At 44.7% G+C, this 19,321-nt stretch overlaps 1 protein-coding gene across 1 annotated transcript in view; it reads right to left on the reverse strand.

Annotated features, from left to right (window-relative positions):
- Window positions 1-370: 370 nt before the first annotated feature.
- Window positions 371-19,321, reverse strand: part of LOC140494758 (tyrosine-protein kinase JAK2-like) — a 113,448-nt gene continuing 94,497 nt past the window's right edge. The window contains exons 19-24 of the mRNA XM_072594325.1: window positions 18,484-18,673; window positions 16,800-16,924; window positions 12,495-12,667; window positions 10,741-10,858; window positions 4,103-4,210; window positions 371-998 (exon numbers count right to left, since the gene is read on the reverse strand). Coding sequence (XP_072450426.1) covers window positions 894-998; window positions 4,103-4,210; window positions 10,741-10,858; window positions 12,495-12,667; window positions 16,800-16,924; window positions 18,484-18,673 — 819 coding nt within the window. The 3' untranslated portion in view covers window positions 371-893. The remainder of the gene's footprint in view (window positions 999-4,102; window positions 4,211-10,740; window positions 10,859-12,494; window positions 12,668-16,799; window positions 16,925-18,483; window positions 18,674-19,321) is intronic.

The raw sequence follows: 19,321 nt of genomic DNA on the forward strand, positions 1-19,321 counted from the left end.
GTCACTTGGCCCTCTGTAAGACTCTGCTCAATATCTCCGAGTATATAATTGTATTGAAATTGATACAGAGATGCAAGCCTTTTTGAAAAGAGAAGCTGACGTCCTTATCTGGACCATGCAATGTTACAATATCAACAGAATGGCTCTCACCACTGCGCTGTGTTGCCTGCAGTTGGCGCTCTATCAGAGTTTCACCTTCCAACGTCCCTGTAATGGGTTACAGGGTTTCAGTCTAAATGAATTATACAGGCTACCACTTTAACCCCTCACCCCATCCTCCACGCCTCCCCCACTCTACCCCAAAAGCCCCCATACCACCCCACCTCATTACTACCCAACCGCAAACCCCACCTGCCCACCTCCTCCCCTCCCTTCCCCCCAGAGACAAGGCCCATTCTGCCCATTGACAGTTCCAGTGTCCAGGGAAGATGTAGATTTGCATGTTAGCTTCAAGGCAAGCTGTGAATTATGTTAAATCTGTGCATTCTGCCCTCTCTCAACACGTGCACGCCATTTTCTCGGTGTCGCCCAAGTCCTGCACTCTGAGGGAGAACCGGTGGCTGTGAAAATGTAAGAAGTGTACAAGGAAAGCACAGGAGAAGAAAAGGCAGCCCTCATCTGCCTCCTTCTGGCAATTGCAGTCTGATGTGCAGCTCGATATGTCGTGGGTGCTTATATTGCAGTGAACTGTGGCGAGGAGATTACAGTCAGCTCCCCACTGCATTCTGAAGGTGATGCGTGGGCCTGAGGCAGTTCAGAAAGCGAGACAGAGAGGCCAGGCTGTGGGTTTCCTGAGGAATCGGCTTGTTCTGGGGTTTCAGTGCCACTGTGTGACCCCCTGCTCCCTCAGGTTGCTCAGGCAGGGCAGATTACTTCCCAGTGAGGACACCCCATCACCGGAGGGCGTCTCGCATTGCCTCGACTTTCCCCAGCAACTCCACAAACGTCGGTCTTTGAGCAGGATTATTGTTCCAGCAGTTCAGCATCAGGTTGTGCATCTGCAGAACATATTTGAGTGAGAAACAGAAATAAAGGTCATGATTTAATAATAAAACCCAGCACCTTGTGGCACGAGCTGATCTGCCTTATATTAATAGAGAAACATCAAAAATAGGAGCAGGTGGCACAGTAGCTCAGTGGTTAGCACTGCTCCCTCACAGCACCATGGTCTTGGGTTCAGTTCCAGCCTCGGGTGACTGTCTGTGTGGAGTTTGCACATTCTCCCTGTGTCTGTGTGGGTTTCCTCCGGGTGCTCCGGTTTCCTCCCACAATCCAAGGATGTACAGGTCAGGTGAATTGGCCATGCTAAATTGCCCATAGTGTTCAGGGGTGTTAAGGTTAGCTGCATTTGTCTGGGGTAAATGTAGGAGAATGGGTCTGGGTGGGTTATTCTTTGGAGAGTTGGTGTGGACTTGTTGGGCCGAAGGGCCTGTTTCCACACTGTAGGGATTCAAGTCGGCTACACCATTCAATATGATCACGACCGATCCTGTTTTCATGACAAATTCCAAACTTCTCATGATGCCTTTGGATTTCTGTCTCTTCCTTAATTCCTGGCCCCCACAACCCCCTGTCGGACAGAATTCCACAGGGTCACTAACCTCTGAATGAAGAGATCTTCCCTCAGCTGAATCCTAAGTGCTCTGTCACATTTGACCTGGCTGAAAATGTGGTGTCTTAGCTGGTACACAATCAGGCAGGTAGGGGCTGAAACACCCAGAGGTTCATACTGAGCCAATCAATAGTTAAAGAGGTTTATGAAATCATGAGGGGCATGGTTAGGATAAATAGTCTTTTCCCGGGGGTGGGGGAGTTCAGAACTAGAGAGCGTAGAGAGGGGAAAGACATAAAAGGGACCTAACGGGTAACCTTTTCACCCAGAGGGTGGTGCGTGTATGGAATGAGCTGCCAGAGGATGTGGTGGAGGCTGGTACAATTGCAACATTTAAAAGGCATTTGGATGGGTATATGAATAGGAAGGGTTTGGAGGGATATGGGCCGGGTGCTGGCAGGTGGGACTAGATTGGGTTGGGATATCTGGTCAGCATGGACAAGTTGGACCGAAGGGTCTGTTTCCGTGCTGTACATCTCTATGACTCTATGTGTCACAGTTTCAGGCCATTCAGTCCATGGTGCCTGTGCTGGCTCTTTGAAAGTGCTGTCCACTTGGTCCCAGTTTCCTGTGCTTTCTCCATAGCCTTTTTCATATTTATAATGTTTTGAATATTTCTATGGAATCTGCTTTTGTCACTGTTTCCAGCAGTACGCTGGAACACATCACAACAATACGCTGTTTTAGCTGTTCTCAACTGGATTCAAATTAAAGAGCCACAATTCCTTCCAAATGTGACAATAAAGCTCATTCAATTCAATTAAACAAAACCCCAGGCTCCTGGTTGGGACCCACCAATCAGCATTGCTGTTTTTGTCACTGGTCACCTCTGTTCCCCTGGTTAGAAATCAACTTCCAGGGAAGTTAAAAGACTGGAATGAGAGCATTTGTCAGTGAATCCATGGACATTGGCCAGTTCCTACTTAAACTTTACCACACTTAGCAATTTTCTTTCTTGCCCATGTGCTGATTGTTTTCCATTCTAGACCTTTTGGGGGAAATTGGTGAAATGATGATATTGGATCAGCTAAATTAAAGACCAACATGACTATTCTTATTGATACAAGAACGAAGGCAGTGATTGGTTGAGATGTAGGGATCTATAGCTTTGAACGTTGATCTTTGTTGATCTCAACCGATTGGCATAATAGACCTTTGAATCCCTGGCTTACAGAGCGGAAATCTGCTACTGATTGTTATTGAGTCTCTCTCTTTCAATCTGGGAAAATACAGTGGCAGCTAAAATCCAAATTGAATCATCATAACATGTGACTTAAGATCTGTCTAAATTAATGTCAAAATAGTTCTAAGCTCTCTGGAATATTACATGCAATTTTGGTCTCCTTCCTATTAGAGAGCTGTTGTGAAACTTGAAAGAGTTCAGAAAAGATTTACAAGGATGTTGCCAGGGTTGGAGGATCTGAGCTACAGGGAGAGGGTGAACAGGCTGGGGCTGTTTACCCTGGAGCGTCAGAGGCTGAGGGGTGACCTTATAGAGGTTTATAAAATCATGAGGAGCATGGACAGGGTAAATAGACAAAGTCTTTTCCCCGGGGTGGATGAGTCCAGAGCTAGAGGGCATAGGTTTAGGGTGAGAGGGGAAAGATATAAAAGAGACCTAAGGACAACTTTTTCACGCAGAGGGTGGTACGGGTATGGAATGAGCTGCCAGAGGAAGTGGTGGAGACTGGTACAATTGCAACATTTAAAAAGCATCTGGATGGGTATATGAATAGGAAGGGTTTGGAGGGATATGGGCCGGGTGCTGGCAGGTGGGACTAGATTGGGTTGGGATATCTAGTCGGCATGGATGGGTTGGACCGAAGGGTCTGTTTCCATGCTGTACATCTCTATGACTCTATTTCAAATTATGCCTTTCCAATTAAAATTGTGGCTTTATTCACCACTGACTGAGGCAGAATTTATTGCCAATCCCTAATTGTCCAGGGGGCAGTTAAGAGTCAACTCTATAGCTGTGGATCTGGAGTTACATGTAGGTCAAACCAGGTAAGGACAGACAATTTCCTTTCCTCAAAGTAAATTAGTAAATCAGATTAGTTTCCAAGAGATGTTGGATGAGGGAAACAAGCTAGTGAGACAAGCGTCCATGGTGTTATGGATAGTTTGTTGTCAGGGTTAGAGGACTGGCTAACTCATAGAAGACAAAGAGTTGGGATAAAGGGGGCATTTTCAGGATGGCAACCTCTAACTAATGTAGTGCCACAGGGATCAGTGCAGGGGCCACAGTTATATACAATAGTGTTTTGGATGAGGGATGTGAATGTTGCCTGGTTTAATTATGGGCCTGAGGTTCCATCTAACTAACAAAAACAGAAATTGCTGGAGAAACTCAGCAGGTTTGACAGCAACTGTGGAGAGAGGAACAGAATTAGTGTTTTGCATCCGGTGATAACTTCCTCAAAACCAATGCAACTCACTAGCTGCAGAGACAAAGAAACAGTCAATCCGTAGGCCAGGAGCAATGCTTACCTCCCTGGGACAGTCCTGAGGGACTGGCAATCGTTTACTTTTCAGAACTTCCAGCATTTGCAAGACAATCTGACCCTGTTTATCTGAACCAATCATACGTAGAAATTCCTTTAAAAGAAAGTCAACAGTTAGGAACATTAATTTCACCAAACTGTCCTCCCCTTATTTCCACAAAGAAATAGGTGTGTCATGTGTTGGAAATTGCATTTCATTTTAATTTCATAGAATCCCTTCAGTGTGGAAACAGGCCCTTAGGCCCAACAACTCCACACTGACCCTCCAAAGAGTATCCTACCCAAACTCATTCTTCTACATTTACCCCTGACTAATGCACCTAACCTAAACATCTCGGAACACTCTGGGCAATTTAGCATGGTCAATCCACCTAAACTGCACACTTTTGGATTGTGGGAGGAAAGCCACACAAACAGGGCGAGAATGTGCAAACTCAACACAGGCAGTCAGCCAAGGTTAGAATTGACCTCAGGTCCTTGGTACTGTGAGGTAGCAGTGCTAACCACTGAGCTACTGTGACACAATTTGCTCACAGAATGTGTGTGGCCCTGGCTAGGTCAGTGTTTATTGCCCAGCCTTACTTGCCCAGGGGGCAGTTTGATGTCTGAGGTTCTGGAATACTAGTCCCGTGACACTGTCACTACATCATTGTCTCTCCTCCTTGACCCCACTGGAATCAGAGAAGTGTTTCAGAATTGAAAGAGGCCATTCAGCCCATCATGTCTGCACCATCTCCTCAAATAAACATCCTGATTCAGTGCCCTTTTCCCGTCTTTTCCCCATAGCCCTACCTATTAGTTCTGTTTCAATAATTATCTAACACTGTCTCGAATGCCTTGATTTAAGCTGCCCTCCAGCAAATCTCCAGGTGTTGCATTGTTTTGTGAAAAAGTTCTTCTCACATCACAGTATTACAGCGGTGGAAAGGAAGATGGATGAAGATTTGCCATCTGAGGTAGTTTGGGTTGAGGTTAGGAATAGGAGAGGTGAGGTCACCCTGTTAGGAGTCTTTTACAGGCCTCCTAATAGTCCTAGAATCGTTGAAGAAAGGATTGCGAAGATGATTCAGGAGAAGTGTGACAGTAATAGGGTGATTGTTATGGGAGACTTTAACTTTCCTGATATTGATTGGGAAAGCTATAGCTCAAGTTCGTTAGATGGGTCAGTGTTTGTGCAATGTGTGCAGGAGAGTTTCCTGACACAATATGTAGATAAGCCAACAAGAGGTGAGGCCATACTGGATTTGGTTCTGGGTAACGAACCAGGCCAGGTATTAGAACTAGAGGTAGGTGAGCACTTTGGGGACAGTGACCACAATTCGGTGATTTTTACTCTAGTGATGGAGAGGGATAAGTGTGTACTACAAGGCAAGAGTTATAGCTGGGGGCAGGAAAATTATGATGCGTTGAGGCATGACTTAGGATGTGTGGATTGGAAAAGTAGATTCCAAGGCAAGAGCGTAATTGATATGTGGAACTTGTTCAAGGAGCAACTATTGAGTGTCCTTGATAAGTACGTACCTATCAGGCAGGGAGGAAAGGGTTGTGTGAGGGAGCCGTGGTTTAATAAGGAGTTGGAATCCCTTGTTAAATGGAAGAGGGCGGCCTCAATAAAGATGAGGCGTGAAGGTTCAATAGGGGCGATTGAGAGTTATAAGGTAGCCCGGAAGGACCTGAAGAGAGAGCTAAGAGCAGCAAGGAGGGGACATGAAAGGTCCTTAGTTGGTAGGATTAGGGAAAACCCTAAGGCTTTCTATAGGTATGTTAGGAATAAAAGAATGACTAGGGAAGGAATAGGTCCAATCAAGGATAGTAATGGGAAGTTGCGTGTGGAGGCTGAAGAGATTGGGGAGGCGCTGAATGAATACTTTTCGTCAGTATTCACTCAGGAACAGGACATTGTTGTCGATATGAATACTGAGGCACGAATAAGTAGAATGGATGGCTTTGAGATATGTAGAGAAGAGGTGTTGGAAATTTTGGCAAGGGTGAAAATAGATAAGTCCCCTGGGCCTGATGGCATTTATCCTAGGATTCTCTGGGAAGCAAGGGAGGAGATTGCAGAGCCATTGGCCTTGATTTTTGTGTCCTCTTTGTCGACAGGAGTAGTGCCAGAGGACTGGAGGCTAGCAAACGTGGTTCCCTTGTTCAAGAAGGGGAGTAGGGATAATCCTAGTAACTATAGGCCAGTGAGTCTCACTTCTGTTGTGGGCAAAGTCTTAGAGAGAATTGTAAGGGATAGGATTTATGCACATCTGGATAAGAATGATGTGATCAAGGATAGTCAGCATGGTTTTGTGAAGGGCAGGTCGTGCCTCACAAACCTTATTGAATTCTTTGAGAAGGTGACGAAGGAGGTAGATGAGGGGAAAGCGGTAGATGTGGTATATATGGATTTTAGTAAGGCGTTTGATAAGGTCCCCCATGGTAGGCTACTGCAGAAAATACAGAGATATGGCATTGAGGGTGAGTTGGAGGTTTGGATTAGGAATTGGCTCTCTGGAAGAAGACAGAGGGTAGTAGTTGATGGCAAAGGTTCATCTTGGAGTGCCGTCACTAGCGGTGTTCCGCAAGGATCTGTTTTGGGACCATTGCTGTTTGTCATTTTTATAAATGACCTGGAGGAAGGGTTAGAAGGTTGGGTGAGCAAGTTTGCGGATGATACGAAAGTCGGAGGAGTTGTAGACAGTGAGGAAGGATATGGCAGGTTACAGCGGGATATAGAGAAGCTGCAGAGCTGGGCAGAAAGGTGGCAAATGGAGTTCAATGTAGCTAAGTGTGAAGTGATTCACTTTGGTAAGAGTAATAAAAAGATGGATTACTGGGCTAATGGTAGACTACTTGGTAGTGTGGAAGAGCAGAGGGATCTTGGTGTCCATGTACACAGATCTCTGAAAGTTGCCACCCAGGTAAATAGTGCAGTGAAGAAGGCATATGGCGTACTGGCTTTTATTGGTAGAGGAATTGAGTTCCGGAGTCCTGAGGTCATGCTGCAGTTGTATAAGACTCTGGTGCGGCCGCTTCTGGAATATTGTGTGCAGTTTTGGTCGCCATACTATAGGAAGGATGTGGAGGCACTGGAATGGGTGCAGAGGAAGTTTACCAGGATGTTGCCTGGTATGGTAGGAAGATCCTATGAGGAAAGGCTGAGGCACTTGGGGTTGTTTTCTTTGGAGAAAAGAAGGTTTAGGGGTGATTTGATAGAGGTGTACAAGATGATTAGGGGGTTAGATAGGGTTGGCAGTGAGAACCTTTTTCCACGTATGGAGTCAGCTATTACAAGGGGGCATAGCTTTAAATTAAGGGGGGGTAGATATAGGACTGATGTGAGGGGTAGGTTCTTCACTCAGCGAGTCGTAAGTTCATGGAATGCCCTGCCAGTAGCAGTAGTGGACTCTCCCTCTTTATGGGTATTTAAGCGGGCATTGGATAGGTATATGGAGGATAGTGGGTTAGTGTAGGTTAGGTGGGCTTTGATCGGCGCAACATCGAGGGCCGAAGGGCCTGTACTGCGCTGTATTCTTCTATGTTCTATGTTCTCTTGCAAATCACTTTAAATCTGTGCCCTTTCATTCTTAATCCTTTTGTGAGTGACAACAGCTTCTCTCTGTCTTCTCTACCCAGACCTGTCATGATTTTGAAAGCTTTTATTAAATTTCCTGTTATGTGAAAACAGTCCATACTTCATCAATATAACTAGAGTGTCTCAACCCTAGAATCAGTTTCATTAACCTCTCCTACACTCTCTCCAATGTATTCACATCTTCCCCTATTGTGGTACCTCGTACTGTACAGAACACTCCAGCTGAGGACTCGCGTCTTATCTAAGTTCAACATCACCTCCTTGTTGTTATACCATGCTCTACCATACAGATATGTACCAGCACAGGGAGTCTGCTTGGAAGATGAAATAAAGCTTCCATGTCTAACAGATTGTGCAGTCTTTGGCTGAATATAAACCGTTTGTATCACAACACCTCCAAACAATTACACCCATTCCTCCTCCTTGCACTAAATCAATGCATCAAAAATGGACTGCCGTTGCATTGCAATCAAACTTATTCTTTCCCAGAACTTTAAAACCTGCAACTTAGACGTTCCTTCTCCAATTTGAAGATTCTTAAATGCCAAACTTGGCATTGCTGAGCCATTATTTCTTTTCCTTTCCTCTGTCTTAGTCTTGCAGTTGTATGATGGCTGTTTTTTCCTCCGTGTGGGAAACAGTCAATGTGATTTCCCCAGAATTGACCAAATAATGCCAAGAGGCTGGTGCTTTGTGGTCCAGTTGTGGTTGCGATTTGTACTCTCAAAGCTGCACAGTGTGCCACCCCAGCTGCTCAGTGAGAGCTGTTGTTTCAAAAATGGATGAGTCCTCTCTCCAACATTTTCAAAGTCTAATTAAAAATTGATTTTCTTGTATTGTTTTGTATTGTAATATTAAAAAAAACTATTTTTCAATAAAATATATTTTTTAAAAATTGTTTTTCCCTCTTCAAAGGGTTCACTTCCTCTCCCCTTAAAGTATGGAGAACAATACTCCAGATGATCTCTTACGCATATCATATATCGGGTCAGCATAACTGCCCTCCACCATACACACATGTACCAGCAGAGGGAGTCTTCAAGGAAGGATTAATGAAGGATCCAGGTAACAGGATCTTAAATCTGCCTGGAGCACTGGCACTGTTGTCTGCCATCAGGAGGTCACATCCAGGCAAGTAAGATGGTCTCTTCTTGCTCTGTGTGTGGGCTGGGCTGGTTTCCCTGGAGCGTCGGAGGCTGAGGGGTTTACAAATATAGAGGTTTACAAAATTATGAGGGGCATGGATAGACAAAGTCTTTTCCATGGGGTCAGGGAGTCCAGAACTAGAGGGCATAGGTTTAGGGTGAGAGGGGAAAGATATAAAAGAGACCTAAGGGGCAAGTGTTTCACAAAAAGGGTTGTACGTGTATGGAATGAGCTGCCAGAGGAAGTGGTGGAGGCTGGTACAATTGCAACATTTATGAGGCATTTGGATGGGTATATGAATAGGAAGGGTTTGGAGGGATATGGGTCTGGTGCTGGTAGGTGGGACTAGTTTGGGTTGGGATATCTGGTCGGCATGGACGGGTTGGACCAAAGTATCTGTTTCTGTGCTGTACATCTCTATGACTCTTTGACTCTGTGAGTCTATAGTTTATCTGGAGAGTGCCCAGTCAATGGGCACTCAGTGACCCTTAATTAATTTGGCCAACTTGCACCATGCATGAGCTAGTAGCCTCAATATCCCACCTATGGGACTAAGTTAATTTGGCATAGCTGGTCAGCATGGAAGAGTTGGACCGAAGGGTCTGTTTCTGTGCTGCACAGCCCTACGACTCTATCCCAGTTCTGGAAGCCCCAGCAGGGGGCTCAAAATCCAACTCCTTACCTATGGGCAATTCTTTTTCTGCCTGCCACAGCAATTTTTCCCTGTTATCACACTTTGGTGTGAACATTTTCCGTCGTAAATTCCCAAGACAAACAATATAGGAGAATCTGCAAAATTGTCACACTGTAATTGCACCCTCCCATCAGTGGTGGTGCTGTAGCTCCACAGTTCTGTGACTTCCAGCTTGTTTCTCTCTCCTGCTGAGAAACCTTATGTTTCAACTGTTTCTCTGGTTCCCAAATTACTTTTTATTTTAAGAATGAACAATAATAATAAAATCAATGCGTCACAGGGAAAAAAATTATATTAGTCAAAAAGAAAGCAATATTTTAAAATAGGGAATGAATCAACTCTGACTACTGTACATTTTGATTCAATTATTTCCTGTCTAAACCTGTCACCTAAATAATTTGCTTGATTTGAGTTTCATGTACACAATACTGAGTGTCGATGAGTTTCTGCAGCTTTCAATGAATTGTCTGATACTATATCATAATATCACACTCCCCACAAAAATTACTTGTTAAAAAAAGTAAGCATATTTTCTAATGATATTTCAACTCTCCACAAACTAAATGCAACCTTCCTTGTCATTTCATTTCATATTGGCCATTGTTTGTCGGATCTTTGTCTCAAACTCCAAATCTTACACTTCTTGGAAACCAGACTTGATGTCAGTCTCTCACAGGCTCTCAAAACGTTCTGACACCCAGAAGATGGGCTGAAGGGCCTTTTTCCTTGCTGTAAAGATTCCATGACTCCATCCCTAATGTACAAACCATGGAGCGAATGATGACCTTGTGTCATTGTGTTGGTGGTTCAGTGGTAGAACATTTGTCTGACCCACTGGATTGCCTGGGTTTGATTTTTAGCCAAAGCAAGGCAGTTTCATCTCTCTGTTAGAGCCCTCCTGTGGCACAGTGGTAGTGTCCCTACCTCTAGATTTGAAGGCCTGAATTCAAGTCTCAACAGCTCCAGAGGTGTGTAATAATCCCTAAGCAGGTAGATTAGAAACAAAAAACGCAGAAATTTAAAAAAAAGACTTGTCTTTGGTTTGGAGGGAGAGACAGAATAGGTCTTTGGGCTTTTAGTATTTTGAGGTCTGGTCCAAGATTGATTTAACACACAGAAAGTCAGGGGCTACCTCGAGAAGTTTGAGAATCCAACCCAGACGGCCTTGTCTCAGTGCTTCCTCCTCAACATTAATACCTACCATCGGTGGACTCTTGCTTCGATCACTGTATGTGAACAACTCGTAAAGGACAACCCCAAAGCTCCACACATCTGACTCTCTGGAAAACTTGCTGTCCATCAGAGATTCAACGGCGTACCTAAACACAAAGGCAATCTCCTTCAAATAATACACTCGAGACATTCCAAACAGCATCATGAAAGAAACTTCCCCAGTGTTTACTTTTCAAAAGTAATTTGTGGAAGTCAGCACCGTCCAGCATTTATTTCCCATCCCTGTCCGTGTTCTTGGGTAGAGAGAAAGTGAGGACTGCAGGCGCTGGAGATCAGAGTCAAGAAGTGTGTTGCTGGAAAAGCACAGTCGGTCAGGCAGCATCTGAGGAGCAGGAGAGTCAACATTTTGGGCAGAAGCTCTTCATCAGGAATGTATCCTGACGCTGCCTGACCTGCTGGGCTTTTCCAGCGCCACATTTTCAAGCCTGTTCTTGGGAAGATTGTGGTGAGGGAGAGGCCACCGAGGAGCTAGATGGTTCATTTCAGTATGGCTGGTGCAGGTGCAGCTCAGAGCAGGTAAAGAGGAGGTAAGGGGTTTAGGAAGCAGATTTCCTTCATAAAGGACATTCCCTAATGAATTTTTATAATAACTCAGTACTTCAGTGCATTGCATAAGGTAATCTTGTCATTCTAGATTTATTCAATATATTGATTTAAAATCTCCAGCTGAGGATTTGAATTCATCTCTTGAGCATTAATCTGGATTATAAACCCAGTAATAATTACCACTATGCTACAGTCTACATGCAGTGCACAGTCTCTGCATGGTAAACTGTAACCAATTGCATCGGTGATGTGTTCTATGTTTGATTACACGATAACTGATCAATGCTCGCTGTGCTCGATTGGTTAAGTCTGGATGATGACTCAGAGTTAGAGAAAATACAAACTTAGTGACAGCAGAGATATTTTAAAACTCTTGTAAATAATCCAATACATGTGGTTTTATTCCCCACATTGTTCTGAGACAGATAAACTATGTAACAAACTGATGAATATACAGCAGTGTTGAGCTCCTTGACTGTTGTTACAGCTGTGCAGATTGGACAGTACTTGCAGGGGTGGACTACAGCACCCATTTCTACATGTTTACCTCATTACGTGCATATACACTTCCCTCAGAGAGTTGGTAAATCTGTGATATTCACTGTCATGGAGTGTAGTGGATGGTGGGACATTGAATAAAGAAAGAAATGGACAGATTTTTAATTAGCAATGTGTTGTAGGGTTATGGAGAGGAGGCGGGGCAGTAGAGTTGAGATCAAGATGAGATCAACCATGATTGTATTAAATCGAAGAGCAGGCCATATCTATATTGAGGGAGTGCCACACTCAGAGGCACTGTTTCCAGATGAGAAATCGAGACCCCATTGTTCTCTTAGTTGTATGTAAACAAATCTCACAGCACTACTTAGCAAAGAGCAGGGGATTTCTATCCAGTGTCCTGGGCCAACCTTCATCTCCACCCATCAACATAATAACAGATGATGTGACCATTAAAGCATAGATGTCCCTGGGAATTTGTTGAGTACAAGTTAGCTGCTCCTTTTCCGACAACAGCGACTGCATTTTTAAAAGTGCCTCATTAGCTGTGAAGCTTTTTTGGGATGGTCATGAAAGCTGCTACATAAATGCAAACCTTCCTTTCGTAACACAGTGTACCCCAGGACAGCAGTACCTGACTGAACCTTATTATTCATGGAAACCTTCCGCTGCTCTCACCAAAAGATCGGACTCTCTCCAGGCTCCAGGACCTTGTAATAATCTTTGTCACCCGGCAGGACCTTGGTCATCCCAAAGTCACCGATTTTTACACAGGTGTCGCTTTCTACCAGAATGTTCCGTGTCGCCAGGTCCCTGTGCACGTAACGTTTGGAGCCAAGGTAGTCCATTCCCTGTCAAAACAAAGGTGCAGTGTTGTCACTTGCTTGGCCTACAGGTTGGACCATTTCAAAAACTGTGCTTAATTTGGTTAAGAGGAACTGTTAGCCACTGGGACCCTTCATCCAGCTCATGTTCCTGGAGCCCAGATTCAAATCCTGCCATGGCATTTGGTATTTTCGTTTTCAGAATCTATTCATAACCATGAAACTGATTGTCAGGAAAAACCCATCTGGTTCACAAATGCCTTTGAAGAAAGGAAATCTGCCATCCTTACCTGGTCTGGCCTACATGTAACTTCAGACCCACACAATGTGGTTGACTGTCAACTGCCTTTTAAATGGCTTAGTTTAAGGCAGGCAGGGACAGGGCAGGGCAAAAAATGCTGGCTAGTCAGAGACACCCACGTCCCAAGAGTGAATTAAAAAAACCTTAAACCCACCTCTGAAAACACTTGGGACCTCAACTGGAGTTGCCAACCTTCTAGATTTACCCTGGAGCATGGATTAAGGACACTTTTCCAGAATCTTGCAGTGAGAAAACCCCAGAGTAAAGTGATTCTTAAAAATTGTGTTTTTAATGTAATATTCTTTGAATATTTTGGTTATTGATATTGGACATTGGGTGAGGTAATGGGTAGACCATGACAAGGGCATCACGATGATGTGCATTGGACAATCGCTGGCAAACGTGTGGGGGTGAGTGAACCTGGAGATGGGGTGACAGGGACAGGAAGGTGTGGTGGTGGTCAGTTAATGCCATCTCTAGGGAAATACCCATCCAGATCCAGTGATCAATCCCTGTATACGAAACCCGCACAATTCCTCCCAAAATAATCTAACATCCCCCTGGAAGCAAAAGGTGTTTGTGCACCCATTCTTGAGGGAGAACATGTTCCTCCTTCGGGAGTGTTTGCTTTCAGTCTAGTGCATTGGTATAGCGCTTTACTTGATTGTAGCATGTCCCAAAGCATTTTGTAGCCAGTGAACAGCTTCTGAATTTGGGGGAGGCAATGGTCTGGTGGTATTATCACTGGACTGTTAATCCAGAAACACAAGCAATGTTCCTGGGGCTCCCCATAGCTTATGGCACATAAATCCAATCAAAATCTGGAATTGCAAGTCTAACAATGGCCATGAATCCACTTTCGATTGTTGGAAAAACCCATCTGCTTTACTAATGTCCTTCAGGAAGGCCTGATGTGGAGGTGCCAGTGTTAGGTTAGGGAGGACAAAGTCAGAAGTCACATGACACCAGGTTAGAGTCCAACAGGTTTATCCGAAAACACAAGCTTTCGGAGCATTCCTCCTTCATCAGGTGAGGTCACCTGACAAAGGAACAGCGCTCCGAAAGCTTGTGATTTCGAATGAACCTGTTGGTGTCATGTGGCTTCTGACTTTAGGGAAGGAAATCTGTCTTCCTTACCTGGGTCTGGCCTAAGGGCATTTAAATGGGCATTAGACATACATATGGATAATAATGGAACAATGTAGGTTAGATGGGTATCAGATTAATTTCACAGGTCGGTGCAACATCAAGGGCCAAAGGGCCTGCACAGCGTTCTGTACACGTGACTCCAGACCCAGAGCACTGTGGTTCACTCTTAAGTATCCTCTGGGCAATTAGGGATGGGCAGTAAATGCCCTCATCCAACAAATACATTTAACAAAACACATGGTGACTGCCATAATGTTAGAAATGTGGAGGCTCATTTGTGCACAGTAAGATTCCACAAAGTGGACCAGTGTAAATGACCAGATATTCCAGTGAATACAGAATGAGTGACAGAGGTTGACTGGGGTGGGGTTAGGAATTTTCCCGTTCTACTTTGAAAGGTGAACACGGGTGCAATCTGGGATCAGGAAGCAAAGTGGGCCGGTTCATGAAAGATTGGGATGAAAAGCCAAAGTAACGGAATGAAACCTGACAAGTAAATTCCTTAGAAATATAAGAGCAAGGTAAGTGAGCTGATGGCCAGTGTTGGGATGCCATTTGGCTTTCGTTCCCATGCCCTGCATTAAATGGTCAGCTCACCACAACGTATTTGGGAAGTGTGTTTTGATCATCAAACCTTTTTATCCCACAAGCCATCGCAAATATGTAAATACCCAATCACAGCAACAAGGAGATCAATTTCCCTGATTGACAACAACTCAGGGGAAAAGCAAGTCACTACCATGCAACTTAAGTTATACCCCTTTCAAGCCTTAAATGCATATACACATTCATAATTAATCCAGGCAAATGTTAGATAGTTTGACACATATTATGTGGGCGAAATAGAGTGGGATTAAAGTTCTGAAGATGAAATTCCCAGACCAGAAGGGCACAGTCTTTTTAATTTTAACAATGATGGCACATTGTTGTTGGTACAGCAATTGTCATTGTATGATTCAGTAGCAGACTGGAGAAACATAAGTCTCTTCTTATATTAGAATTCTTTTTCTTTCAGTTTTTTTTTGTCTTTTGGAGAGCAAGCGAGAGAGCTGTTTACTGTTTGGTGGCTCTAGATGTTTCCACTGCACTGCCTTCACAGATCTATAGCAAACTGCGTCTGGACCAATCCAAGGGCACTTATCAGGCAGGTTTTCCTCAACATGAAGACTCCATGAGCTGCTCAGTCTTAACAACGCAACAGAATCACTGCTCTAAAAGCAATATGGTCTTGTGCAGCTGTAAATTTACCACACAAGCTTTCAAGTTGCAAAACCCTCCTGGTTTTCAATCATGTACAATTCCCGATTTCCATAATCTCAAAAAGAAAAAAAAGTTTGGTCCCTTATAACAGTTATGTTCCTTTCTCAGTTAAGCTCAACACCAGGGATGGTACAATGGCTCAGTGCTTAGCGCTGCTGCCTCAACACCAGGGACCTGGGTTTGATTCCAGGTGATTGTCTGTGTGGTACTTGCATGTTCTCCCCGTGTCTGCGTGGGTTTCCTCCGGGTGCTCCAGTTTCCTCCCACAGTCCAAAATTGTACAGGTTAGGTGGATGGGCCATGGGAAATTGCCCATCGTGTTCAGGGGTGTGTGGAATAGGCATGGGAATCGGGGTGCCCCCCCAGTGGGTTGGTGTGGACTAGGTGTGCTGTCTGGCCTATTTCCACACTGTTCCACTGTTCTATGATGAGTGACCAGGATGTGCCTGCAGATTCTCGACTGTGTAGAAGTGGAATTTGTAGGAGAGGTAGGCACCTTCATGGAGTTACTCATGACTGGCCACTACTTCCTCCTCTTTGGGGAGAGTTTGCCACAACTGAGATCTAAGTTGCGCCGGGTATGGAAGTTATTCGATAAAGGGTAGGTGGGGGGTAACGGGCCTGTGTCAAAGCAGTTGGCCAAGGATGGAGGTCCGCCCTGGGGAATCCTGACTGAGAAGAGCTCGCATATTTCCCTGCAGATGAGTGGGTCTGAGCCCAAGTGAAGGTGCCCCCTGTGGGGGATGAATATCAGTCCGAGTGTCCTTTAAACAGGGCGCCAGGGCCTTCAGCCTCATTCGGTAATGGCCAGTATGATAATGCGCTTTGCATTGGACAATCTGTGCTGCTGCATTGATGGGAAGACCCCTCATAAGAACATAGGAACTAGGAGCAGGAGTAGGCCATCAGGCCCTTCAAGCCTGCTCTACCATTCAATAAGATCATGGCTGATCCTTTCATGGGCTCTGCTCCACTTACCCGCCCTCTCACCATAACCCTTAAGAACATATCTATCTTAGCTTTAAAAACGTTTACTGAAGTAGCATCAACCCCTTCCCTGGGCAAGGGGTTCCATAGAACAACAACCCTCTGAGTTCCTTCTCAATTCAGTCCAAAGTCTGCTCCCCCTAATCTTGAGGCTGTGCTCTCTTGTCATAGCTTCACCTACCAGTGGAAACATCCTATTTAATTCCATTTTATTGATTCCTTTCCTGATTTTATATGTTTCTATAAGATCCCCCCTCATTCTTCTAAACTCTAATGAATATAATCCCAGTCTACGCAACCTCTCCTCACAAGCCAACCCCCTCAACTCTGGAATCAACCCAGTGAACCTCCTCTGCACCCCCTCCAGTGCCAGTACATCTTGAGGCTATGCCCTCTCGTCCTAGTTTCATCTGCCAGTGGAAATATCCAAAGCGAATGCTCTCTCGGTGACCCGACACTCACCTTGCATATCTGGGAAGCGTACAGCAGAAGCTTCTTGTGGTCCAGTCTGGATTTATTCTTTTGCAGGTAATCTCTCAGGCTTCCAAATGGCAGATATTCCATGATCAGTCTCAGGTTCCTGCGACCTGATGGAATTGAACAACAGCTATTTCTGACAGCAGAGGTGTTGCCTGGGTGTGTAATGTTGTGAGTCAGGGACATGTTGTTGGGAAATGTGAATGGCATGGAGCTCTCAGTAAAATCTGAATGTTTGTTTTAATGAGTCAGAGTGTGTCGAACCAATTATCCTCTTGATCTTTGGAACAAATTTTTATGCAAACATTTAGGCTATAGGTAGAATTGAAAATACCTTTATAATAAAGGAAATTATTTACTACTGAGGAATCTTTCTTCAACCTTCATTGTCTCTCGCTGCTTTTTAAAATTTTTGGGGGGTTTTCTTTGTTTAATTAATGCTCCTGATTTCTCCTCTACCTCCAGCCCATTTTACATCTTCCTCCTTTCTGCTTTCCTGTGCTGAAATCAAAATATATTAAATTGTTGCCTCTTCTCACTTTCCAACCATGAGACTTCTAGTGTTTCCCTTCAAACTCCAGACTGCCAGCACTAGGGGAAGCCTGAAAGTGTTGTGCCACAATGATCCAATCAGACAGATGGAGGTAAAATGAATTTGTCTCTTTGCAATTTTTATTGCTGTCAGAATCAGTGTGGAAGGGGTTACAGTTGTATGATTTCCATAGATGGTGATGGCTAGCATGAGGGGACAGAGCTTTAAATTGAGGGGTGATAGATATAGGACAGATGTCAGAGGTAGTTTCTTTACTCAGAGTAGTAAGGGCGTGGAACGCACTGTCTGCAACAGTCGTAGACTCGCCAACTTTAAGGGCATTTAAATGGTCATTGGATAAACATATGGATGAAAATGCAATAGTATAGGTTAGATGGGCTTCAGATTAGTTCCACAGGTCAGCCCAACATTGAAGGCTGAAGGGCCTGTACTGTGGTGTAATGTTCTATGTTATTTGTTTAGCTCAATTAGCAGGACAGAAGGTTTATAATGCAGAGTAGTGCCAACAATGTGGGTTCAATTCCTGCACTTGCCTGCACTACCCTGATGACCCTAAGCTACCCCTTGCCTGATGTGTGGCGAACCTTATGTTAAACTCACCATCGGTTTGACTCTCGAATGAGAGAGTGCAACTATGGCCGCTTTAGTTGTACCCCGCAGATATCTGGAGAGATTTGAGAAGCTGCGACTATTTTCCTTCGAATGGAAAAGGTTGAGTGGGGGTTTAATAGAGTTCAAAACGTGGAAGCTTTCACATAGAGCATTTAGGCGAGGAACAGTTTTCACCAGCGGGAGGGGCAATGATAGACGACCAAGATTTAAAATAATTGGACAGAGAAAGCCCCACCATGGGGAGGGGGGGGGGATCCATTTACAGAGGGACCTGATGGAATATCTGCCATTAAAAGAAACCCCTGAGAGGTCAGAATGCACCTTCTTCATCTTGTGATCCAATGTTGCAGTCCTGCATCACAAGATCTCATCTTCCTCCTCACCCACCCCTCCAAATCCTCAACTGCAACATTTACAAACAATGGAATCTTCAGCTCCAAAGGTGTTTCTCAATAAAAGATAACAAAGAGGAGAATCGGGAAAAGAAAGTGTTTTCCTGCTCACCGACACTGTAGCAAACCCCTTTGTATTTCACAATGTATTTATTGCGGAGATTCTTGACCACCGCAATCTCCCGCTCAAAATCGTGAAGGTGCTTGGTTGTGCTTTGCTGTAGTTTCTTCACGGCGACTAGGTCTCCCGTGTTGTCACCATATGGATCGTAGCGGCACAGCTCCACACTGCCAAAGTTTCCCTGACAACGAGGCAACCAGAGAAATTGATAAAACCGAGCGCATGGACAGGGGGCTTGATAACACTCCGAAACTGTCGTGGATCCTCCCGGATTAGAGATTAGCTCACCGTTGGGAGCATTACCCAGAAAACTTTAGATTTGATTCCCTACAGTGTGGAAACAGGCCCTTTGGCCCAACAAGTCCACACCGCCCCTCTGAAGAGCAACCCAACCCACCCAGACCCATTTCCCTCTGACTAATGTACCTAACACTACGGGCAATTTAGCATGGCCAATTCACCTGACCTGCACATTTTTTGGACTGTGGGAGGAAACCGGAGCACCCGGAGGAAACCCACCCAGACATGAGGAGAATGTGCAAACTCCACACGGACAGTCACCTGAGGATGGAATTGAACCTGGGTCTCTGGCGCTGTGAGGCAGCAGTGTTAACCACTGAGCTTCCGTGTCACCCCAAAGAAAAACACAATTCATGGGAGGTGTTTGTTTTTGGTTTCTACGGTAACTATGGGCCCAGCGGTCACCTCAAATAAGACAAAATGCATAAGAGCAGAATTAGGCCATTCGACCCAGTGAGTTGGCTCCACCATTCGATCATGGCTGATATGTTTCCCAATCCCATTCTCCTGCCTTCTCTCTGTAACCTTT

This window comes from Chiloscyllium punctatum, chromosome 24 (assembly GCF_047496795.1).
Source record: "Chiloscyllium punctatum isolate Juve2018m chromosome 24, sChiPun1.3, whole genome shotgun sequence".
NCBI lineage: Eukaryota > Metazoa > Chordata > Chondrichthyes > Orectolobiformes > Hemiscylliidae > Chiloscyllium > Chiloscyllium punctatum.